Raw genomic sequence first — 23,047 nt, 5'->3', positions numbered from 1 at the left:
TCTTGTAGGGAGCAGCTTCAATATCCTTATGATACAATTATACTATCAATCCGTTTGTCTGGTAACTCATCATCCGATAAACATACTAAATTCGGAGATGCAGCTAGATGCGACAAGTTAGCCACTACGTTACTGCTATTGGATCCAAATCTGGATAAGTTATTGGGAGCCACATCCGACAAACGTGAAATAACATTCGGTGGTGTTAAAGTAGATTGACTGCTAACATTCCCAAACCAGTGACAGGTAATAAGTTAGGAGTGGCTGAACTGCCTACATTGTCAAGCCGGCATCCCAATTGTACATCAGACCGATAGTTTGGCGGTCTTTGCTAGTGTGAGACAAGAGCATATGAGGAAGAAGTTGATCAAAGGTTACTAGGTTCCAGTGTGAGATCTTGAGCGTCTTGAAGAACAGAGGTGTGGTGTTCAAAACCTTAATGTTACCGCTAATAGTAATAAAAATGGCACCAATAATACTGATTTGAATGAGGATGATATAGAGATTAATCAAGGAAATTACACTCGGTGGAGACTGCAGACAGAAATTTAGCAGAGGTTAAAAGAAATAGACAAATCAAATTAACGAATAGATGCATCTACGTTTAAATTTGAAACAGATTGAAATTAATCAAATTAGAGAAACAAATCAAAGAATTTTCATACCTGTAGTCATGCCATCCAAGGTTATCAAAATCGGGACTTTACTTCAAGTCAAAAGGGAGTAGCAAAATCGGGACTCGTAAAATTGTAATTAAAATCGAAGGATTTTACTCAAGGACTTTGTAAAATTGATGTAGGATAGCAAAGTCGGGACTCGTAAAGTCGCAATCAAAATAGAGGATTCTACCAAAACAAAAATAATGTTAAATATATGTTATAAATTGCATAATGTCATAAATGACTAAAGTTCAAAGTCCAAAAAATACATATACATAGGGGAATTGAAGGAATGAAATTTTTTGGCCTTTTGGGTATTTATAGAACGGGTCATGGATTCAAATCGGGGCAATTTACGAACCGGTTCAAAAAGTGACCCTTTTAAAAAAAACAAAATCCATCAAAATCCTGCGATTTTGAATGGATTTCACGATTTTGTGCGATTTTGATAGGATTTTGCCTGTTTTTGGGACTTTGCTATGAATTTGAGTGGTTGAAGCTAGCCATGAGTCGCAAAAACCAGATTTTAAGACTTAAGTCGGGTTTTTGATAACATCAATACCATCTAAGTCTGAATTTAAAAGAGCGGCTCGATCGATTCTTTGGGAACGAAAGCATAAGGACCAAGGAGCACTGGCAACAGCTTAAAAATAGAACTTTGAACCCTAATTTTGACATTTAATTCAATGTTTAACGGCATCCCTTTTTCTTCCTCTTATATATAATATACTATAATAAATATAATAATATAATAATATTTCCTTAAAAAGAAAATAATATAATAATTTTTTATACATAATATATTTATAATATAATGAGACTAAAGATGCTTTTTTAGCTCATATCTTTGTTTTATTTGTTTTGTTTATATTCTAAAAGTTTTTAAAATATTTGTTTTATTTTATTTTAAGGTGTAAATATTTGGAATAAAAATAATTATCAATAAGGTTTGTTTTTGTTTTATTTATTTATTTAATATTCAAAAACTTCAAAAAGGTTCCTTTAAAAATTAAAAAAATAATAACTTCAAGAACATTTATGTGATATTTTAGTTAGTTTTTTTATTTTTCCATCGTATTTTTGTTTTGGTTGTATCCTCAAAATTTCTAAAAAGATTTTGCTTAGTTCTTTTAAGTCAAATATAGTTAAAATACCAAAAATTTATTTTGTTCTCTTTTAGTCAAATATTCTAAAACTTAAAAATAATGGTTTTTTTTTTGTTTTGTTTTTATTTCTCGGTCAAATGTTCTTAAAACCCCAAAGAAAATAGTTTTATCATATTAAAAAAAACAAAAACAATTACCCTCTTTCACTTTTAGATTAATCAATGCTATTAAGGTATTTTGTTTGTTGCGTATTCCAAGTTATGTCTAGGAAAACTTCGTGCTATGCATCCATATAATTGTTATCCTAGTGCCTACCCTCAAATGTGGGCGAGTTATTCTAACCCTTAGTATCCGGTGTGAGATGATCGGTCTCACTTCTAATGGAGGAGCAATCAAGGAATTTTTCACTAAGTTCTTGAAAGTGTTGTAAGAAAACATCGAGGCGTTGATATAAATTCAAGGAGATGTAAACCGGAACACTGGAGAAATTATCAAGGTCCTTGAAACAAATCTTGGACAACTCGTAACACAAGTAGCTAACTTGGCTAGAGATGGATTTTTAGGTAATATACTTGATAACCCCAACAATCATAGTTTTAAATAGAAGTAGTTGGGGAAGAAGTTGAAAATGAGTATGAATTTGAGAACAGAGGAGACACGGTATTGGAACTTATCGATATACACTTCATTTTCAGGATAACCAAACATCAACTACGAGATAGTGATAAACCTCAAGTACTTCCATACTATCTGTAGCTTCCTTATTTACCTTTGATAATGATTGAGGGAAATAAAAATGAGAACAATGACCGATTAAACAGAGAATAGGATTTAAATATTGAAGTTCTTTCAAAATGACGAATCATGTTTTAAAACTAGTTACTGTCATACCAGGACTGCTTTGAAGATAATCAATTATGCTCTAATCCACTGGAAAAGCTTTGGTAAGAACTTTTTCAGAAATAGGCGGATTAGATTTAAGAAAAGCATTTGCATTTGTGAACTTCTTCAGGTTTAACAAGTGCATGGTCTTTACAAAATTTTCCATTTACATATACTGCAAATTACCAAATCATGCTACGCTATTCTACTGAGTATTATTTTGCAATTTTTTTTCTGTGTTTAAGTAAACATAGGCTATTATTTTGTGAATGGCTTCTTCTCTGTGTATTTGGAATACTTTCAAATACAATTTATTAGATTAATTTGCAATGACGATAGTATATATAGTCCTTTATATATATTTTTCAAAATTTGGATTGATGTCAGAAAACAACTCGCATAAACGAATTAGAGGTGGGAAATGGAGTTGTGGCTAGAGATTTAATTAGTGTGGAATTGAGAAGAAGCAAGGAGGAAATCTAACTTAGAAAAGGTTGACTAATCCAATGATAGATATGGAATCATTCTACTCTTTCTTCACGCGTCCACTCTTGTTGCCCACACGGACATTTAAACCAATTGTTACTTCAACAGAAATGTAATGACAGTGTCTTGTTGTTAAGAAAAGACAATGACCAAAACAAGATCCATGAATAATTTCTTTCGACGGACAAAATAACTACGATACATAGCAATTATAAAAACAGAGAACAAAAACAAAACGAAAAATCTGGCTTCGCCCGGGTTCAAACTGGAGACCTTCAGTGTGTTAGACTGACGTGATAACCAACTACACCACAAAACCATCTTACTGCAATTATTCATCAAACATCACATGTACTAAATAGCTTAAAACAGTTCTTTTTTTATCAATTAATAGGTTAAGTTAAGTTTGCAAAAGGAATTTATATAAGGCTAATGCTATATACCATGAAACAAAAGGCCACGAATTCACACAGCATGCGGCAGTTTTTCTTTGATTAAATAATGGAATAAATATTAAATTGGTTTCTGGTGGAAAATATGGGTGGTGATAATCGAAATTCTTGGTTTTCGTGGATATATGGTTTGTAGGAAAAAGTATTTCCCTTTATATAATGGTGTGATATTACTTGCATAAAACAACAAGCTTGTTAAGTTCAGTTTGCAAAAGGAATTAATTGGTCTTTTTTGTTTTATATATATGTCTTTGTGTAAATGACTATAAATGTCAAGAAAATTACTCTTGCAGAAATGTAGTTGAGACGATATAGAAGGAACAACGTTATCATTGCGACGAGACAAGAACTACTTACTTTTTCAGGTAGAGGAAGATGAGTCACATACTCAGATCTCGGGCCTCTTGACGACTCATCATTTATCCTTAAAGGATCTCTCATGCCATGGAACAATGTTATCATTGCGACGAGACAAGAACTACTTATCCTGCGGGCTAGTAATTTCCTTCAAGCTTCTTATTCAACCTGCAAGATTTCAAGTTTCTTGTAAAAGGATTTCTTGATGACTTATAGGTGTTTGTGCAAGGTCACGTCTTGCACTTTCAAGTTTATATGCTTCCCATATTAGGTGCTGACATGCTATTGCGTTCTAAGTCCAAAGGAAGACTTAAAATGTTAAGGTCACGTCTTTACTTTCTCTATTTGATACAATCATATAATTTATCTCTTTCAAAAGCATGAGATAGTTTGGTGCTTTGACAGAAAAGGTATGTATACTACTAAGAATACATACCATCAGTGCGTTGATCGTATTATTAATAGAGATGAATGATGTGTTAAAGGTGATTTGAATAAACTTCGGTCTATACATTCTTCCAAAGGTAAAACATTTTATTTGGCATCTTGGGAGAGATTGTTTACTAAGTAGATCAAGGCTGCACAGAAAGCAAGTTGACTATCCATCTGATTTTGTCGTTTTTCAATCATACGTAGAATTGAATTAGCATTTATTTTTTGTATGTGCTGCAGGTGTGGAACGTTGGAGGAAATATGATCTTTGGCCTATTTTGGAGAATATTATGCATAATGCAGAAGGTTTTGGTGACTTTTTTATGCAAATTTTGCAGCATTTGACACAAGATCGGTTGATAAATTCTGCTATGGTTTCTTGAAGCATTTCGATGAAACGAAATGTGCACTAATGGGGCAGCAAAGATAGGTTTTGATCAAATAATGCAGCGTACCAGTGCAGTGTTTCAGGTAGCATCATCAGGCCCGCGGAGCACGAGTAACTTAGATGCTGCAATGTTTCCTGGCCAGCAATATGTAGTGATCAGTATGTGTGAGGGATGAATATGACAATTTCGTATTTGCTAAACAAGATTGGTGTTCTCCAGATATGAGTATTGTTGAAGTTGAGTCTTGGCGTTTACCACACGCTACAGCTTGGATTGTATGTTTGGGGTCCAAAAAGTTACTTCTGAGATAAACAAGATTGTCTTTGCCTTGTAGTGTTTGTTTACCTCGTAGTGTTTGTTAAGTTTTGCGGTGATAAAAATTGATTTGGTAAAATTGGTTGTTTAAAAGTGAGATGAATGTAAAAAAAAGTAAGAAATTATAGTTGAATACATTCATGGCTAACAATCAATAGTGACAAAAACTTCAACTTGTAACTTCAACTTAGAATCAATTGTAAAGGAAACATCCATTATAGCTGAGAACATTAAAACATGTCAAAATCAATTGTGCACCTCTTGAATCAATTTTGCCTCATCTAAAAGTAAAATCAAACATACATGTAGTATTTTAAGCACTTAAAAAAAACAAATAAAAAAAAAAATGATGTGACGGCAAATGATTGGATATATATGATTCACTGTTCTTTCTTATTGTCATATAATTCCTGCCTTTGATGAAATGGCACATGCTGCTAGTTTTCATAATCATAAAAGACACTATTCAATCAAATGCATGGCAGAAAGAATAGAGAAAATGCTGATAAAAAGAAAGCGAGCAATAAACAATAGTGTGCATTTACCTCACACATTTTGGAAGCAAATGAACTTGGGTTGAATTACCCAAAATAGATCAAATGGACCTTCAGAAAGCAAAAATAATTACAATCAACGGAAGGAATGCCAACAAAAATCCCAATCCAAATAATATATCTAAACAAAACGAAGGATTGTCGACAAAAATACCGTTTCAAAATCATGAACGTAAACCAACCCAAAATGAAATAAATTTATCAAACACATAAAAATTCTCAATACCCCTCTCTATTGGCTAACAAGTCAAAATCCTAACAGAAAGGGGAAAAAAATCCTGATCAATCTAAAGTTAAGGCTCCATAAACAATGATTAGGAGCCAAGCTGATCATGATCTGCAGGCAGGACCCGATGAAACAAAACGAAGGGCTTCCATTGCCTCGGACACTTTCATCTTCAATTCTTCAGGTGACTTAATCAGATGGATAACCTCTGACTTGTCCAATTCCAACAACATTCCTGTCACCTTGGCTGTCTGATTGTTTGGTGTAAGACAACCCACAAGAGGATATAATTGTTCACCCAACATCTGTTCAACCAACAAACTAAGGAAAGTTAGATTTAACATACCATGATAGGTTTAATTTTTTTTAAGGTCATGATATTGGCAATAATAAATTACAGAAATCCACACAGTATTGCAATTCTTAAAAGAAAATTCAAAGATGAACATATAACAAGCAAACTTTTACATACCCGGTTTTGATTTTCCAGAGTAACAGAAGCCAAAGTTGAGGGAAGTGAATTATTAGACAAGGCACCATGATTTTGTATGGATGGATCTATCATTTGACCTTCAGAAACAGCAGATGGATCCACACTATTTCGACCATTATATCTAAACCCTTGGTCCGAGTTGCGAGGTAGCACCTAGATTCAAAATGAATTTTTTTCAAGTGACGAATCAGCTCGTAATATTATTTACAAAAAATGAAGCATACACTTAATGAATAAATACCTGGTTCTGCTGCACTTGTTGGAAGTTACCAACTGGAGGCATCCTATGTCCGGTATGACCGTGCCTCTGAGGGTGGTATGGCATGATGTAATTTGGAGCAACTCCAGATTGCATACCGGGTATGAATTGTTGCTGGTATCCGTATCCAGCTGGTTGAGGCAGCATGAGACGAGGTGTACCTTGACCATAATACAATTGTTGAGGAGCAAGTCTTGGAGTACTTTGATGATATCCAGCAATTCTTGCAGGAAAAGATGTGATTCCACCCGAAACATTGATTTGAGAAAATTGAGCCTGCATTTATACAAGTTTATGAACGTAACAATTGAATTTATACAAAATACAAAGTAAGAAAGTTTAAATTTGTGCTTGAAAACAACGACAAAAAATGACATGTTTCTCGACGACTATCATATTAACAAAATTTCTACCCGCTAGCAAGGATATTAAAAAACTTATTTCTAAATCACTGTTACAATTTAAAACTACATAGAAAAAGTTAATTGGATATAATGACATGTTATATTGTATGTAACGAAAATGAACTTACACCCACTCTAATGAAAAATCAACGTAGTATATAAATCATTGATTTGTCCATAATTTAATTCTAAGGTTAACTTAAATAATAAATATACAAGATAAAATATAGGCTAAACCTGCAAACGAGTTTTCCTATCTTCTTTGCGTTGAGCCACAACAACGTACAACGGCTTCTGTCCAATTATCTTTCCACTCATTCCATTGATCTAGAAAAGAAAACAAAAAAATAAACTCATGCAGCTGATTGAAAAAGGTTTATATTTGGTTAAGCAAAATCTTTTTTAACAAATAATGAAATGACATACAGCTTTACTCGCTTCCTCTGATGTGGAAAATGCAACAAAACCGAAGCCCTTGCTATGGCCATGAGCATCAAACATTACCTGAAGAAACATGTTATACGTAGTCAATTTTTAAACACGTGCACGTATAATAAAGGGTTGTTCACTCACATGCACTAGAACAATAACTAAACAAAGTAAAAATACTCAAATATAAATTTTAATATACCTTGCAAGAAGTTATTGTTCCAAACTCAGAAAACATCTCCTTCAGTTTCTCATCGTTAATACTCTCATCAAGGTTTTTCAGGTATAAATTGGCACCTTGTAATTTTTCATATCTTTTTATCTTTTCTTGTTCAAACTTAGCTCTCAACTCTGCCTCCCTTTCACATTTCCTTTGAGCCCTTCCTACATATAAAACCTTCCCATCGTTGGTTGTAGTGCCATTCAACTTCTCAACTGCAGCAGCTGCTGAATCAGGGCTTTGAAAATTCACAAAACCAAAACATTTGGAGTTTCCATTCTCATCTTTCATGATCACAGCACTTGTTATTACACCATATGTGCTGAAAAGCTTTTTAAGATCCTCATCGGTATCTGTTTCTAAAAGGTTTTTCACATACACATTAGTGAACTTAGGTGATCCATTTTCCGACCTTTCTTGACGCCGAATAAAATACCCTACAAAAGCTTTCTTATCTTTTATCAGCATACCATCCAATTTTTCAATGGCACACTTTGCAGACTCGTGATTGTCATATTGTACAAAACCATATCCCAAAGATTTACCATTGCTATCAAGTGCCACCTTGCAAGAAAGTACGGTTCCAAATGTAGCAAAAGTATCATGCAACACCTTGTTATCTATTGACGTGTCAAGATTCTTAACGAACACATTTGCAAATCCAGTTTTCCTGATACTAGGATCTCGATGAGAAAACATGATACGAATTGGCTTCCCATTCAAAGGAGTGTAATTCAAATGTTCTATCGCATTAGCAGCTGCAATATAAATTTTGATGTCAGAGAAGAAAATATATGCAAAAGAGCTTTGTAAACTATTCACAGCATGGTAAGGAACAAAATGTTGACAATTTGTGCATGACAATAACAAGGAAAATGCAGTTTTGAAACTTGTGATAAAGTTCTATACATAAGGCCGTTTTATGCTACAATTAATCATTTGTAATTAAGTTGTGTTGTTAGATGGTACTTATATCAGCGCTTTAGAGCAATTGCATAGATTCCAAGATTCTTGCTTGCTACCATTCTTTTCTACGTTTGAACAAGAGCTTCCAAAACTAAAAGCTTTAAAAAAATATTACTTCCTACTTGAAGCATTGTTGTCAATTGTGGCTTGCGGAAAATAGAGGTTTGTTCAAATTCGACTACGCAATATCATTTATTCCAACATGTTCGACCAGATCTAATTACTTCACTACAACTTGAAATAAAACACATAAAAACAAATATATTGGATGAATAACATGATCTCAAAGAATCCGGACACAACCACGCCTAAAAAAACATGATTATAAATATTAGGGTTTTACTCTCTAAGAAAAGGAATGTACACACTCCATTAGTCATAAAAATCAATCAAGAATTGCAATAAGTTGTGAAAATCTAAACAACTTCGGTAGCTGCAACGCGAAGTAAAGTTTTATGATATTTTCACAATCACATCATTACCGCAATTGTAGCCGGATCAATTAGATTTGACACAACAACATTCTACAAAATAATTGATATTAAAATTTTTAATGTCTATAATCTATATCATTGTAATAAGGTTGCAATGATAGGTGAAATTTAAAACAAGGTTTTAAAAAAGGTCCAACAGAAAAATTAGTACAAATGCAATTGCAGCTTCTTCAGCCGTATTTGGTAGCGATTCTCCACAATATTAAAGAATCTCGATGCAACCATGACTTGTTTTTTCAGAAACAGTTATGTTTTATTAATAGCAGTACCCATCACAAATGTAATTAGGTAGCAAACAAAGATTAAAGAATAACGGGAGGAAAAAAAGAAGGACAGGGGTCCATGGTATAGGCACCGAGGCAGCAACCAATACCAGACCCCACAAGAGAACAAAACCTCAGTGAAACACTGTAAAAAATCAGCACACAAAGTCCCCCCTACTACACTAAATAGTGGAACCACTAAAACAGGAAAACTCAGCCCAAAAACACCAAAGTAACTGAGGATGAATACAGGTCTCAAAAACACCATATAAACCTAAACAATCTTTGTTTCCTTTCCTTATGTTGGCTCGCGCTTTGTGCTGTCTGTAGCATGGGGAGTTTTGTTTTTGTTTCCCTTTGGGACAGTCCCTGTATTTCCGTAGCGCTGGGGATTTTGTGTTGTTCCTTTGACAACAATTCCCTATTCTCAAGCGGTTTTTTGTTTTAATATATTGGCTGTTAAAAAAAAACAACCATTTGAAACCCCCCCCCCCTGTCGCCTCTGATAACACTAACAAACACTGTACCTGGAACCCCTAAAAACCATCTGCCACCTACACTATCGATTCATAGTTCATACAATCTCCGGGATCCCACACCCATTCGAACAATAGACAGCAAGGAGCCAACTATGAAGCACGGACACCTATATGATTAGGCGTGTCCCAGTGTCAACTCCTATGAGACTCGTACGACATGTGTCGGACAAGTGTCCTAAATAAGTCATTTTTTCTTTACTTCGACACTCTTTGGACAACTCAGACAAATATCTGGATTTTTTTTTCTGCTTCTACACACAGTAGATTCAAGGGTTAAAGATGTGTGAGAAATGTTGATCAACAATGGGTTATGGACATCAAAGTTGATTCCAACGTATTTCAATTTTCGATAGCAGATGGATAAATAAAGGTCAAATACTATTGTATCTTGTTATAGAATTTTTTTTAATGAAATAATTTGCTCAAGTTAGATGCATATTATGTATTTTGATTCTTAATTAAGATCTTTTATAAATAAATTAATATATAGATAGCGGTGTCGGTGTCCATGTCAGGTGTCCATGTTGGAGTGTGTGCTTCATAGGGATCCAATTTCAGCCTTGTGAGAAACCATCTCCACGACAACACTTTTACTTCCTCTACAAGTTCTTCAATCTCTTTTATGGTGTTCACGCAACCATGACTTAAAAACATGATTATAAATACTAGGGTTTTACTCTCTTAAATAAACGACTGTACTTTAGTAATAACATAGTCCTAAAAATTAATTAAGAATTGCAATAAGTTGTCAAAACCCTAAACCTTTTTTCTTTCTAACAAACAAAACAAATAACTTTTCGGAATACTATTCACACAATCACAATGCATTCAATCATCAAGAATATGTTATAATTCAAAATTCAATTCAAAAATCAATATAAAAGAACCAAAATCGAAACACGAACCATCACGAGCATTGGAGAAATTGACATAAGCATAGCCAAGAGACAACCGCATCGTCTGATCCCTACAAACCCTGATTGAAACAACCTGACCTATCTGATTGAACAATTCATAAAGCTGTGCCTCGTTCACGTTCCCTTCAAGATCACCAACATACAGAGAAGCATTCTCGAACAGTCCAGTTCCGTTCAACAATACAGCCGGAACAGCTGTCTTAGGTGATGAAACAATCGCCATTTTCTTCAAGGGAAAAAACTCTGAAAACGATGAAACAGTAGTCAGATTTTTTTATTTTTTGAGTGAATACAAAGAAAGAAAAAATCGATGAAAGAATAAGAAAAGAGAGGACAAAAACCTTACAATAATAGAGTACTAGTTTATGGTGTGATTGTGATTAGGGTTTATCCCTTCTATCATAAAAAATTTGGAGAATAATTTTCTCCTCTCTGACAGAGAAAACCCTGTGGAGAGTGAGAAAGCTGCGTGTATCGTAAGAGGTTTTTATATGTGGGGTTTCCAACCGCAGCGTTTTAGGTTTTTCTGTTTTTTTTTTTTTTTTGAAGGAAGGTTTTTTTTTTTTTTAAGGAAGGTTTGTTATTACTACTCCACACCCAACTATTTTGGTCCCTACAATTTTCTGCGATCCGTCTCGATAAAGAAAAAAGTAATCATAAAAAAAAAAAAAATTGGGAGTGATTTTTCCTTTGAATATAGATTAGGACTAATATTATTTCTTGTTAGTGTCAAAATTCAAGCCAAAAAAAATTAGACACTACAAATTTTATGTGTTTTAACCCTCTAACTTTTGTAAAATAAAAAAGAAATATATCTAACTCTTTATCGGTGGTTGGTGGATGGGGTTGTGTTTGAACAAGGGCTGGATAGAATTTGAAAAACCGGTCCAAACCGGCCGAACCGGATGGGCCAAAGCATGTCGGCTCGGGTCGAGCGGTTTAACTAATCCAGTTCAAATGGTTTTCTATGACTATGAGTGGTCGGTCTCGAATTGGGTAAATAGGCCCAGCGAAAACTGAACTGGACCGCCATATACATCAACACCATATGTTTATGAAGATTGCTTTTTAGGTCCCCCCAATATCTCTTTAGGCCCCCTAAAAATACAAAAATAACCTTTATAATACATCCGGTAGTTACATACCGGTAGTGCATTTTAAATTTTCACATTTTACACCTTCGGTATGTACATACCAGAGGCACATTTACAAATTTTCGCGTTTATCGCATTATGTTATTTAAATGTACATGATCTGCTATGTTGGAAAATTCACAAACTTTTGGTAGGGTGCATAAAATTTACAGAAATAAAAGGATCAAACTTTTCATTGAATATGACAGAACTCTAAAAAAATTATGCAGAAACAATACGAGAGAGGAAGAAGCAAGGTTACCTTCTAAATGATTGCAATTGAGTAAAGATTGACGCCATTTGTTCTATTAATTGTGATGAAAACACAACAAAAATTGGCCAAAAAACGCAAGGTATGGAACAATATTGAAGCTTAGAAAATAACTCTTAAAAAACTGCACCATTTTAAACAGATAACAACGTGGGTGGAGTACGGTATATATATACCGGATGTGTAATTGAGAAATCGCAAAATGAATGTTCCTCTAGAACATAACTACCGAATGCGATAAACGTGAAAATTTGTAAATGTGCCTCCGGTATGTACATACCGAAGGTGTAAAATGTGAAAATTTAAAATGCACATCCGGGATGTAACTACCGGATGTATTATAAAGGTTATTTTTGTATTTTTAGGGGGCCTAAAGAGATATTGGGGGGGCCTAAAAAGCAATCTTCTATGTTTATTGCATAAGTCCAGTCCAAACCAAATTAGTACAAGCCCATTTAACTAAGGTCCGACATATAAAAGTTTAACATGAGGAAATGAAACCCTATTTCCTCATCATATTGCGCCGCTGCTGTGAGTGAGAAGAAGAAAGAAACCATAGCTGCCTCATTGCTTCCTCCATTCTCCAGATAAACCATAAACATTTGCTACCTTTCATTGGTGCTTTTTTTCTTTCAAAAAGTAGAAACCATAACTGCCTTTGATTTTCGAGAATTTTGTTCCTGTTCTTAGATTTCTTTTTATCTTCATCTCTATCCTTGTTCTTAGATTTCTTTGTATCCCTAATTTTGTTTCTTAACCCACTGAATTGAAAGTGTTTGAAAATCTAAACAAGTTTTTCTATTTTGTTCTTCTAATTCTGTGTAGAACAAGTGAAAAAACTTGAACTTTAAAATTTTGTTTGGGTTTGATATCCAGTACGAAACCGTTAAAACCACCCGCATCAACCGACAAGCCGCCTTAACCGAAACCGACGACGAGAACGGTCGGAATTGGGTGGCAGTTTGGCACCCACGATAGACCGACTTATTATTTTTTTTTTGGACCGCCGCTGACCGAAACCGGCCGTTGTCCAGCCCTAGTTTGAACCATGCACCTTGCCTATACTGTCTATGGTGGAGCCAAAAAAAAAAGACTTGGGTGGGTCACTAAAATTAACTATAATATATATACACAAATTAAAGTTGTAATAAACATTAAGTAGAAAGTTGAAATGACGTAGTTTGACTAAAAAGTTTTTTTTTTTTTAAAGCTAAACTAGCCCACCTAAATTGGCACCGAGAGAATCGAGATCGAGGAGGAGCACACTCCCAGATCTCAAGCCAATACCAATATGCCAACCCAAGTGGATTAGTTTGACTAAAAAGTTAAGGTGGATACTTAAACATATTTAACAACTACTATAAATTATGAAATCTTTTTTTTACATTACAACCGTTAGCAGAGAAAATTTTCAATTGATAAGACAATATGCGAGAGATTTGAAACTCATGCAAATTCGAAGGTCTGTAAGCCTCCGCTAAGATGCCAAATATAAACTTCACAAAATTCACTTATGCTACTTTTGAAACCTCGGAAAACTATAACCATTGAAAAATTATTTAAAGTCTCACAAAATAGATATATAATTGAATTATTTCAATTTTTCGGGTGGACCACTACACTACTTTTCGGAAATTTAGATTCGCCGAAACTTAAAACTGACACAAAATTGTATAAAATCTTGTAAAATAGACCTATGGTCGTTAATTTTTTTATTTTTCTGGGTGGGTTTGTAGCTCTGCCACTATATATATATATATATATATATATATATATATAGGGTGTATCAAATGAGAGGAGTGTTATAATGAGAGAATGAGAGGAGTTATTTGTGTCCATTGGATCCAATTTAATGATTGAAATTAAAAGATCCCTTTTAGTGGAACACATGACTTCTTTTTCCAATAAAACATACCCTCACGCGCTTCCAACTTTTGTTGTTTTCAATAATGTCTTCCTCTTCCTTTTGTTGTCTTCTCTTAATTTCCCTTCCTCTCTTCTTTAATCAAGACGTCGAGTTTTTTTTTCTGAAGAACCCAGATAGACAACAACAATCATCTACCCCATAAAGACACAACCTTCAATTAAAATTTAATAAATCTTAAATCATTTTCAGAATTCAATCAAAAAGATATAGAAAATCATATTGAAGGAAACCGTAAAAATCAGCACTTATTTAAAACAAACAAAAATCTCCCAAATATTTATTTATTAATGAAGAAATCAGTAAGGGAAATTGAAAAAAATAGTAGTATATATTAGAAAGAGAGAGAGAAAGAGAGAGAGATGATGTAAAGAAAATGATTGCTGCAATTTTCAATTAGGAATTTAATATTTGACACAAGTTCTGAATTTTACATTTGTTGTAACCGACACGAGTTCTACTAGCACGTTGGGAAAATATGGGATTTAGGTATAATATTTAAGTCAGCCATTTTCAATAAATCATTTCCCTATCGCCCCTTGAAAGAAATCAAATAATGTGAGATTTCTGGAGTTAAGCACACGAGAGAGAAAAAATCGTAACTTTCCAATTTGAAGTTGTAATCTCATGTGTGAGTTTGATCTGGAAAACAAGGTAGATTTGTAACCAAAAAAGAAAACAAGGTAGATGAAGAGTAGTTGGGTCAATGGAGAAAGGAAACTGAAGGCGCGTGATTGTATTTCTTACTAAAAGATGCCGTCACATGTTTCATTAAATACAAGTTTTTAATCTCAACCATTAAATTAGATCCAATGGATACAGATGGCTCCTCTCATCCTCTTGTTATAACCTCTCCTCTAATTTAAAACATCCTATATATATATATATATATATATATATATATATATATATATACACTGAGTTAAACTCACCTGAGCGAGGGAAGAGCATCAGTAATTTGAAGTTCAACGGAGATAAATAAATTACGTTAAAATAATTGTTCCATCTATATGAACTACTATATGAACTAGGAAAAAGACAAGCTTTTTAATCGTGATTAATGTATATGTTTATATTATTGCCTTTGGTAAATAAGATTCAAATAAATTAATTTTATAGTGCAAATTGTTCATTTTGTTAATAAATATACTTTGCATATTGGGAAAGAATAATTAAAATAAGATTACAATAAATTAATTCTTTTAGTGCATATTGCAAATTATAGTGCAAATAGTTCCTTTTATCAATAATTTTGGTAAATAAGATCAAAATAAATTTGTTTATATGTAAATTGATCCTATTATGATGTGATTTAATTAGTTTTTCGACATGATTACTGAAAATTGCAATTTTAGTGGAACAACTCCTACTTTGATCAGGCGTATTCGACAACTTTTAAGTTTGAGTTGGACTGTCAAAATTACCTATACTTGGCGGGAAGGCAACAGAAGTGCAGATTGGCTTGCTAATTTCAGCATTTCGACGGATTTTCTAGATTTTCATATTCTGGAGACTCCTCCTAGTGAGCTTCAGAGTCTTTTGTTTGATGATATTTCCGGGACTTGCATGCCTAGGAACGTCCGTTTAATTTCTTAGTTTCCTTTCCTTTGGGCTTTGCCCTATTTTGTAACAAAAAAAAAAGAGTAATCAAATTTAATGTGGCTAGAAATCCGTCATAAGCTCACGAGGACATCACAAAAACATTTAGTAACTGTAACGCCTACTTTCGTTTAATTAATTATTTAATCGAGTTTATGCAATTATATTATATTTTTAGAATATATATGTGAGTTTTGTTGAATTAAGACGATTTAAGTTGATTTGGATGATGTGATGTGTTTTGATGATTTGATAAGATTATAAGACTTATTTTATTGTTAAATAAAATAAGATTTGATAAGAAAATAAAAATATTTAGTTAAGGGCTGTTTTGATATTTTAGACAGTTTTGGGGGAGAAAGTGAGATAAGATAAGTAATTAAGAGGAGATATAAAAGAGATAGACCTAGTTTTAGAAAAATTAGTACGTACGATTGTTTTTGGAGAAAAGGGAGAAAAAGCCATAGAAGGGAGAAGACCAAGAGAGGGCTGCGATTTTCTTCATACAAGGTAAGGGTGAGACTAATAATTCAGTAATGTTAATTGTTGTAATTCTGATGATTAATTGACAAAGTTAGGATCGATTTAGAAAAGTTTTGGAATTAGGTCAAAACCCTAAAAATTGATGATCAAACGGTAAAATTATGTTAGATTGATGTAGAAACCGTCCTATAACCTTAGAATATGTTTAGGATGAATTCTGGGATTGAAACTGAGCTTAGAACTTTGTTAGATGATGATTTTCGTGTAGAAAGTGCATTCTGTCCGAGCCAAAATTCATCGCTCGCCATAGCGAGCAATGATTCTCGCCTCGCGAGTGATGAACTTCATCGCTCGCCACGCGAGCCTTAACCTTTCGCCTCGCGAGTTACTTGGTGTAGCTCGCCACGGCGAACAACCCTACTCGCCATAGCGAGCTTGACCAGAGTGCTTGACATTTTCTGAGTTTTTGACTTCTGAGTTGAACCTTAGATGCCTTTGAGCACCTTTAGGTGCTTACTAATGATTAGAGAAGGATTTAGAATGAGATTGGACCTGGAACAACCTTAGTTGGGAAGCTGGCTTGTACTCGCCATGGCGAGCAGATAAAGATAATGATTATGAACTGTGAAGCTTTATGAATTGTTAAATGATTATGAAGTGAATTATGGATTGAATTATACTTACTTGAATTGTTGTTGAATGATCAAGAAACTACTGAGAATGATTGTTATTTAACTTGATGTGATTTGATTATGCTGCAATTGTTATTTAACTAAATTGCATGATTATGAATAAGTTGATGATGAACTCCAAATTATTGGAAGTATAAGTGATAAGTTGATTAAGTTGTTTTGTTGTTAAAGTCCATGCATTAGCATTCATTGAGCTTTGTCCTCACCATGTTTAGGAGTTTTGTCCTCCGCACGTTTAGGAGCTTTGTCCTCCGCACGATGAAAGTATATTAATACTTATGATGACGATTGGTACCACATGCATATAAGAGTCTGTCATACCCCAAATTTTGACCACTTTTCACTATTCTTACCCATTTTATTCGTATTTTTAAAGTCGGGAATTTTCGTCGTTTCAGACGAAATTTTGGCAAGGAGGTTACTTTGAAGTACCTCATTTTTTATTCCGAGTCGGACCCTCTTTTCTCTTTTTATTTTCTTTTATTAATTTTAATCTTAAGATTAGTTACTTTTTTTATATTTAATAATTTTTATTTTCGATCTTTTAATTTTATTTTTCTTTATATGATTTAGTTTAATTTGTTTTATTTTATTTCGTATTAGATTTATTTTATTTCTTTTTAATTAATTAGTGTCTAAAAAAAATAAAATAAAGTGTCAATAGGTCCAAAATAAAATGTACAAGGTCTAAAAAAAATTTCAAGTCAAGTGTCAACTTTAACATTTCTTTTTCAAAATTCACCATAATTGTCCATCATTTCCATTAAACCAATTTTCCATTTTTCATCAACCTCCTCACCTATAAATAGAGCCCTCATTCCACACAATTTCACACACCAAAAAGTTCTCTTGAGTTGTCAAAGAACTTTTCTCTCTTCTCCCTATTTAGCTTGTGTTAACGAGCTATTCTTTTCTTCTCCCTTTTTTTTCTGTCCCTTCGGAATAAGTCCCTTCGGAATTTTGTCCCTTCGGTAGTCCATTTCTTTTATTTTCTTGCATTTTTATTTCTTTTTAGCATTTTTACATTTTATTTTATTTCTATTTAGCATTTTAATTATTGTTATTTATTTTCCAGCAATTAGAATGTATTTAGGTCCAATGTAAATATAAATGAGAAAAGTGTGTGGGTGTGTGTGTCCTTTTATTTCCTTACCGCCTTAGATATATCCAAAAAATGCAAAAAAATTAGATTAGGGATTTTGTGGTGATCCAACATCACTACAAAAATCCACGCGCTTTTATTTTTATTGCTCCGTCAGTTTAATTTTCATTTATTATTCAAAAACAACAAAAACATGCAAAACTCCAAAAATATTTTCTTAATAAACCTTGGTTTGTAACCCAAGTGTTTTCCTTTTTATTTTCTTAATCAAATGCTTAATTGAATTAATATTCATAATAGACTTGATTTCTTTGTAATTAAAATTCGACCAACCTCACCTTATTTTATCTCATGCCTTGAGGCCTCTTTCCCTTCTAAAAACCCATTTTCAAAAAATCTTAAAATCAACCTAACCCACCAAAAAGAAATTTTTGAGGTGAACTACATTGGTTTTGATCCCTTTTCTTTAAGGGTATGTAGGCATAGGATTTTTATCCTTCCAAATCAAATAAAAATAACCAAAAACATACTTCTTCTTCCTCCATTCTTTCACTTAGATTTTTAGGTAATAATTTTCAAATAAGCAAATCAATTTAGCACAAGATAAATTAGGTAAGAGGTTCCTGCGGAATACCGTAGATGCTTAGGGTGCTAGCACCTTCCCTTCGCATAACCAACCCCCGAATCCAAAGTCTCGATAAGGGTTTTTACTCATTTTTTCCCTTCCCACGAATAAAAATCGAGAGTTCAAAGATTGACGATTCAAATCAATTAATGGTTTGATATCCGAAAATCACGAGCACAGAAATGGCGACTTCACTGGGGACTTAGATTCTACGCGGGTTAAACCCACCTTACTTTATTTATGTTGTGCTGTACTATTTGTTTATACTTTGTAAATATTTGCTTACATACCTTGTTACGTGAGTGGTGAGATAAGTCCTACACCCGGGCTTGAGTGAACTTAAGATAGGACGGTGGTATAATCATAGTTCCATGCCAAGAGTACTCTTCGGTATTGGCACATGTGATAACCCCACTCAACGGAGGGATCTTGGAAGTATATGTTGTCAACGTGAGTACTCGTGTTTGGCATGCTATTTTCAAGTGACCTTTGAAGTTGAGGACCTTTAGTCACCTTTAACCCATCTTGGCCTTTTAGGACGTAGTGCGGTGGCTAATCGAGAGTACTCTTGAATTAGTTGATACGCGATACTACACTCAAACGAGACTTTCCGATGAATATAATTGGAATGGGAGTACTCCCGTCACCCGATAAATATTCGGAGGTGGTCGAGGACTTTGGGAACCTTGGTAGAACCCGTAATACAGGTACAATTTGAAACCATAGTCCTTACCAAATGGCGTTGTTACCCTTGACTCCAACATTGTGGAACTTAACCTCACCGTGTATTCTTTGTACTTTAGCATAACCATGCATACATGCATTCATTCATAAACAACTTTTTTCCATCAAAAATTGAAGGACTTAGACAAGTTTTTGTAAACATCAAGGCTTTGGACTTTTTAAGAATGATCACCAAGAGATACAACTTCAAAAAAAATCTTAACTAAGCTTTAGTTGTTGTTAAGAACTTTTTCCTTGGTTTCGTTCTTAACTTTTGAAAAAGAACCTATTGCAATATCTTTACAATTTTCAAATGAAACTATGTTCCTCTACAATGTTTACAATTCACTTTGATAAGTCCTTCAAAAAAAAATTATCTATTTTTGCATAAGCATATCATGCATCGTTTTGCATTCATAGTTTTGTAGTTCATGTCTCATATTTTGTTTCTACCTACAAAAGGTCAATCCATCAGTAAAGTGGTCCAATGTCTTCATCCAAGTTCGGCACGCATATGCAGACACTCGTGCAAACAGGAAAAATGGATCGACTTGAGCAAGAGGTCCACGAGCTTCGTGGAGAGGTAACAACACTTCAGGCTGAGGTAGAGAAGTTAACTAGTCTAGTATCTTCATTGATGGCTACAAAGGATCCACCGCTTGTTCAGCAAAGGCCTCAGCTACTATGTCAGCCAACATGCATGAAACGGCCTCGACAACAGGGTTCTCAGCCGCTTATTCCTCAAAATCAGGTCCGAAAAGCATCTCAGTGTGACCCAATTTCGGTGAAATATGCGGATTTGCTTCCCATTTTGCTTAAGAAGAACCTTGTTCAAACCTTGCCACTTCCTCGGGTGCCGAATCCGCTGCCACCTTGGTACTGCCCTGACCTCAACTGTGCATCCCATCAAGGGGCACTAGGTCATGACACTGAGCAGTGATATCCTTTGAAAGAAGAAGTTCATAAGTTGATTGAAAATAACGTCTGGTCCCTCGAAGACCCAAATATAAAAGTGCTACTTCAATAACAACATCTGGCCACTCACTATGTTGCCATTGTTAGGCCCATCACCAATGTTGTTCAAGATCCGGGTTATAAACCCCAGTTTCGACCAAGTCAACAACAGTATATGGCTTCTCACTCTGTTGCCGCTGTTATGCCCATCATGAATGTTGTCTGAAATCCGGGATATCAGCCCCAGTTTTAGCAATATCAACAACAGCCTCGACAACAAGCTTCGGGACAACCACAGTTTGATCTGATTCCCATGAAATATGGAGTGTTGCTCCCCGATTTTCTTAGGAGGAAGCTTGTCCAGACCATACCACCTCCTTGTATGCCTAAGAAATTGCCAGCTGGGTATAGGCCCGACCTCTCTTGTGTCTTCCATCAAGGGGCACCTGGTCATGATGTTGAGCGTTGTTTTGCTTTTAGGAATGAAGTTCAGAAGTTGATCCAAGATAAGGTCTTACGCTTCTAAGATTGAACGCAGACATGCAAGTTAATCCGCTATCGGATCTTGAAGCCAAATGTTGATGCGTGGAATGTTTAGCTACAATTGGGTCTTTGCTGATGTTTATTTCTACTACTCATTTGTTCAATTAATATGTTTGTTTGTTGCTTTATGTTTTTCAAAAAAAAATTTAAAAAAAATCCTTCCGTCCCACCCGAGGCGAAAGTGAATTTGTTTAGGGCTTTTGCTTTATGTATTTTCATCATTAATGAAAGGTCGTCTTGATCCCGACCTTATTTTTATTTTTTGCTTTTTCTGGAAAAATGGTAATAAAAAAACCAAAAAAAATCTTTCCCTTTAATCATTTTCACATATCTGCATAATCATAATGTTTATATCAATAATCAAATCATGCATTAATAAACCCGTTGAACACTTAAACCTGGTACTCTCTCTCGACTTTGAGTTCCTTATATCTGAGGCTGAAGAAGAGGATGATGAAGAAGTTTCCACTAAGATTTCTCGCCTACTAGGGCATCTTGGCCGTCGTAGCTGCAAATATCAAGAAAGAATGTCCAGAAGAGGACTTTCATGTACAAAGATTGGCACGAGATGCTACCATCTGCCTTGCAGGGATATTGTACTTCATGCACATTTCAACAGGGGCAGCCCCCCCCGCCATCCCTCAGTATTCAATGTAAAGGCACTGTGCCACACGGAGGTCAAAGTCCTGTCAACGGAAGTTCCAATGAAAGCTAAGATTGATTGAACTTAAAAGTGTTATTGCCGGGTGCCATGGACAGTTATATCAAAAGGATAAAGCAAGTATTCGACAAAGAAGGCTTGTCCCAGTGAATGTCAAGAAAGTAGCTTTGTGCTCAAAAATATGCTACCCAATTCCAGGGGCAAATGTATGCCAAATTACAAAGAATGATGGTAAACTTGTATGTCATGTGAATACCGATGCAGTCAAGAAATACTTTGTTAAAATAAAAAGCTCGATAAGTCACAAACCTGAAAAGGCGGCTTAGGCAAAAAAGAGCGTCTCGATGGACTGAAAACCCGAAAGGGCGGTCCATGCAAAAGTTAGAGGCGTACAAAAAAAAATGAGTGAAAAATTGGTTATCCTGATAGGTTGAAACCCGTAAGGGCGACCTATGCAAAAGTTAAGGATTATGACAAAGTAACTGAATCTGGTCCGACATGACTCACCTGGGGCATTTCAGCTGTCAAAAGACCTCTGACTCATTGCAAGGTAATTGCACCAAATCAGATATGATTCATCTGAGGCATCTTAGCTGTTCAAGGGCTTCCGATCTGAAGCGTCTGCAAATCAAAGACTCAGAACAGTGGAATTCAAAGTTGGTAGAGGAAACAGTAGTTATTGTGTTCAATGTACCTTTTCCATATAATTATCATTTTCCAAACTCTTTTTAAAATCCGTGGAGCCAAGCCTTTGGCAGGCCACCACTCCATTTACATTAAGTTGAGCCTATGTCCATTTATTTGAAATTCTCATTTATTCTGTTTTGTAAATTTCTCTTCTATTTTTGATGTTAATACCTAAAGCAAAAAAAAAATCAAAAAAAATCTTTTAAAAAAAACTTTTTTCATGTCTTCTGAAAAGCATAAACAACAGGTACATCTTCTTTGAACTTATGAGTAGGTGAAACATGCATCAACATCCGTCTCAAGTACAGTTAAACTCTGCAAGGTAAGCATGACCAAAAGCTGTGAGATGACCTCTGTCAAAAAATATATACAAAAAAAAAAAAAAACTCGCTAAGTCGAAAACCCGAAAGGGCGGCTTAAGCCAAAAATGAGCGTCCTGGTGGACTGAAAACCCGAAAGGGCGGTCCAGGAAAAAATTAGGGGCATACAAAAAAAGAATATATTCTCGGTGGATTGAAAACCCGAAAGGGCGGTCCAGGTAAAAGTTAGGGATTCAAAAAAAACAAAAACAAAAAAAAATTGAAATGAAAAAAATGAAAAAGACAGAGGCATCACAGCTCAAGTGGGTCGATTGGAAGAATCACTTTGTACTGATTTACAAATGACAACTTCTGCCAAGTGGTTAGATGAACTGGTGTCTTCTGCCTATGGTTTAATTGTAGGCAACTTCTGTCTGTGCTTTGATTGATGGCGATTTCTGCCGGTGGTTTGAATAAATGACGATTTCTGCCATAATGATTGATTGATG

The 23,047-nt window shown here is 34.5% G+C and overlaps 1 protein-coding gene and 1 non-coding gene across 2 annotated transcripts; both read right to left on the bottom strand.

The window, feature by feature from the left end:
* Positions 1–3,378: 3,378 nt before the first annotated feature.
* TRNAV-AAC (transfer RNA valine (anticodon AAC)) lies at positions 3,379–3,452 on the bottom strand. Its single transcript has one exon. It is a non-coding gene; the product is annotated as a tRNA-Val (tRNA).
* A 2,152-nt stretch (positions 3,453–5,604) lies between these two features.
* LOC120580863 (polyadenylate-binding protein 3) lies at positions 5,605–11,363 on the bottom strand. The gene is made up of 8 exons (XM_039835056.1): positions 11,189–11,363; positions 10,831–11,085; positions 7,646–8,421; positions 7,441–7,518; positions 7,252–7,341; positions 6,593–6,886; positions 6,331–6,504; positions 5,605–6,163 (listed from the first exon to the last, which is right to left on the bottom strand). The coding sequence occupies exons 2-8, from the start codon at positions 11,063–11,065 to the stop codon at positions 5,963–5,965; spliced, it is 1,848 nt and encodes a 615-aa protein (XP_039690990.1). The 5' UTR covers positions 11,066–11,085; positions 11,189–11,363; the 3' UTR covers positions 5,605–5,962.
* Positions 11,364–23,047: the final 11,684 nt, after the last annotated feature.

This window comes from Medicago truncatula, chromosome 6 (genome assembly GCF_003473485.1).
Source record: "Medicago truncatula cultivar Jemalong A17 chromosome 6, MtrunA17r5.0-ANR, whole genome shotgun sequence".
NCBI lineage: Eukaryota > Viridiplantae > Streptophyta > Magnoliopsida > Fabales > Fabaceae > Medicago > Medicago truncatula.
The sequence above is the reverse complement of the archived record's forward strand: the minus strand, read 5'-3'. Positions and strand labels throughout refer to the sequence as shown.

Excerpts from the sequence above, each read along its gene's own strand:
- LOC120580863 (XM_039835056.1), bottom strand. The coding sequence starts at position 11,065 with ATGGCGATTGTTTCATCACCTAAGACAGCTGTTCCGGCTGTATTGTTG. Across the intron at positions 6,887-7,251 it reads ATAGGAAAACTCGTTTGCAG|GCTCAATTTTCTCAAATCAA; the intron begins GTTTAGCCTATA and ends GTATAAATGCAG. Across the intron at positions 6,164-6,330 it reads CTCTGGAAAATCAAAACCGG|ATGTTGGGTGAACAATTATA; the intron begins GTATGTAAAAGT and ends TTGGTTGAACAG.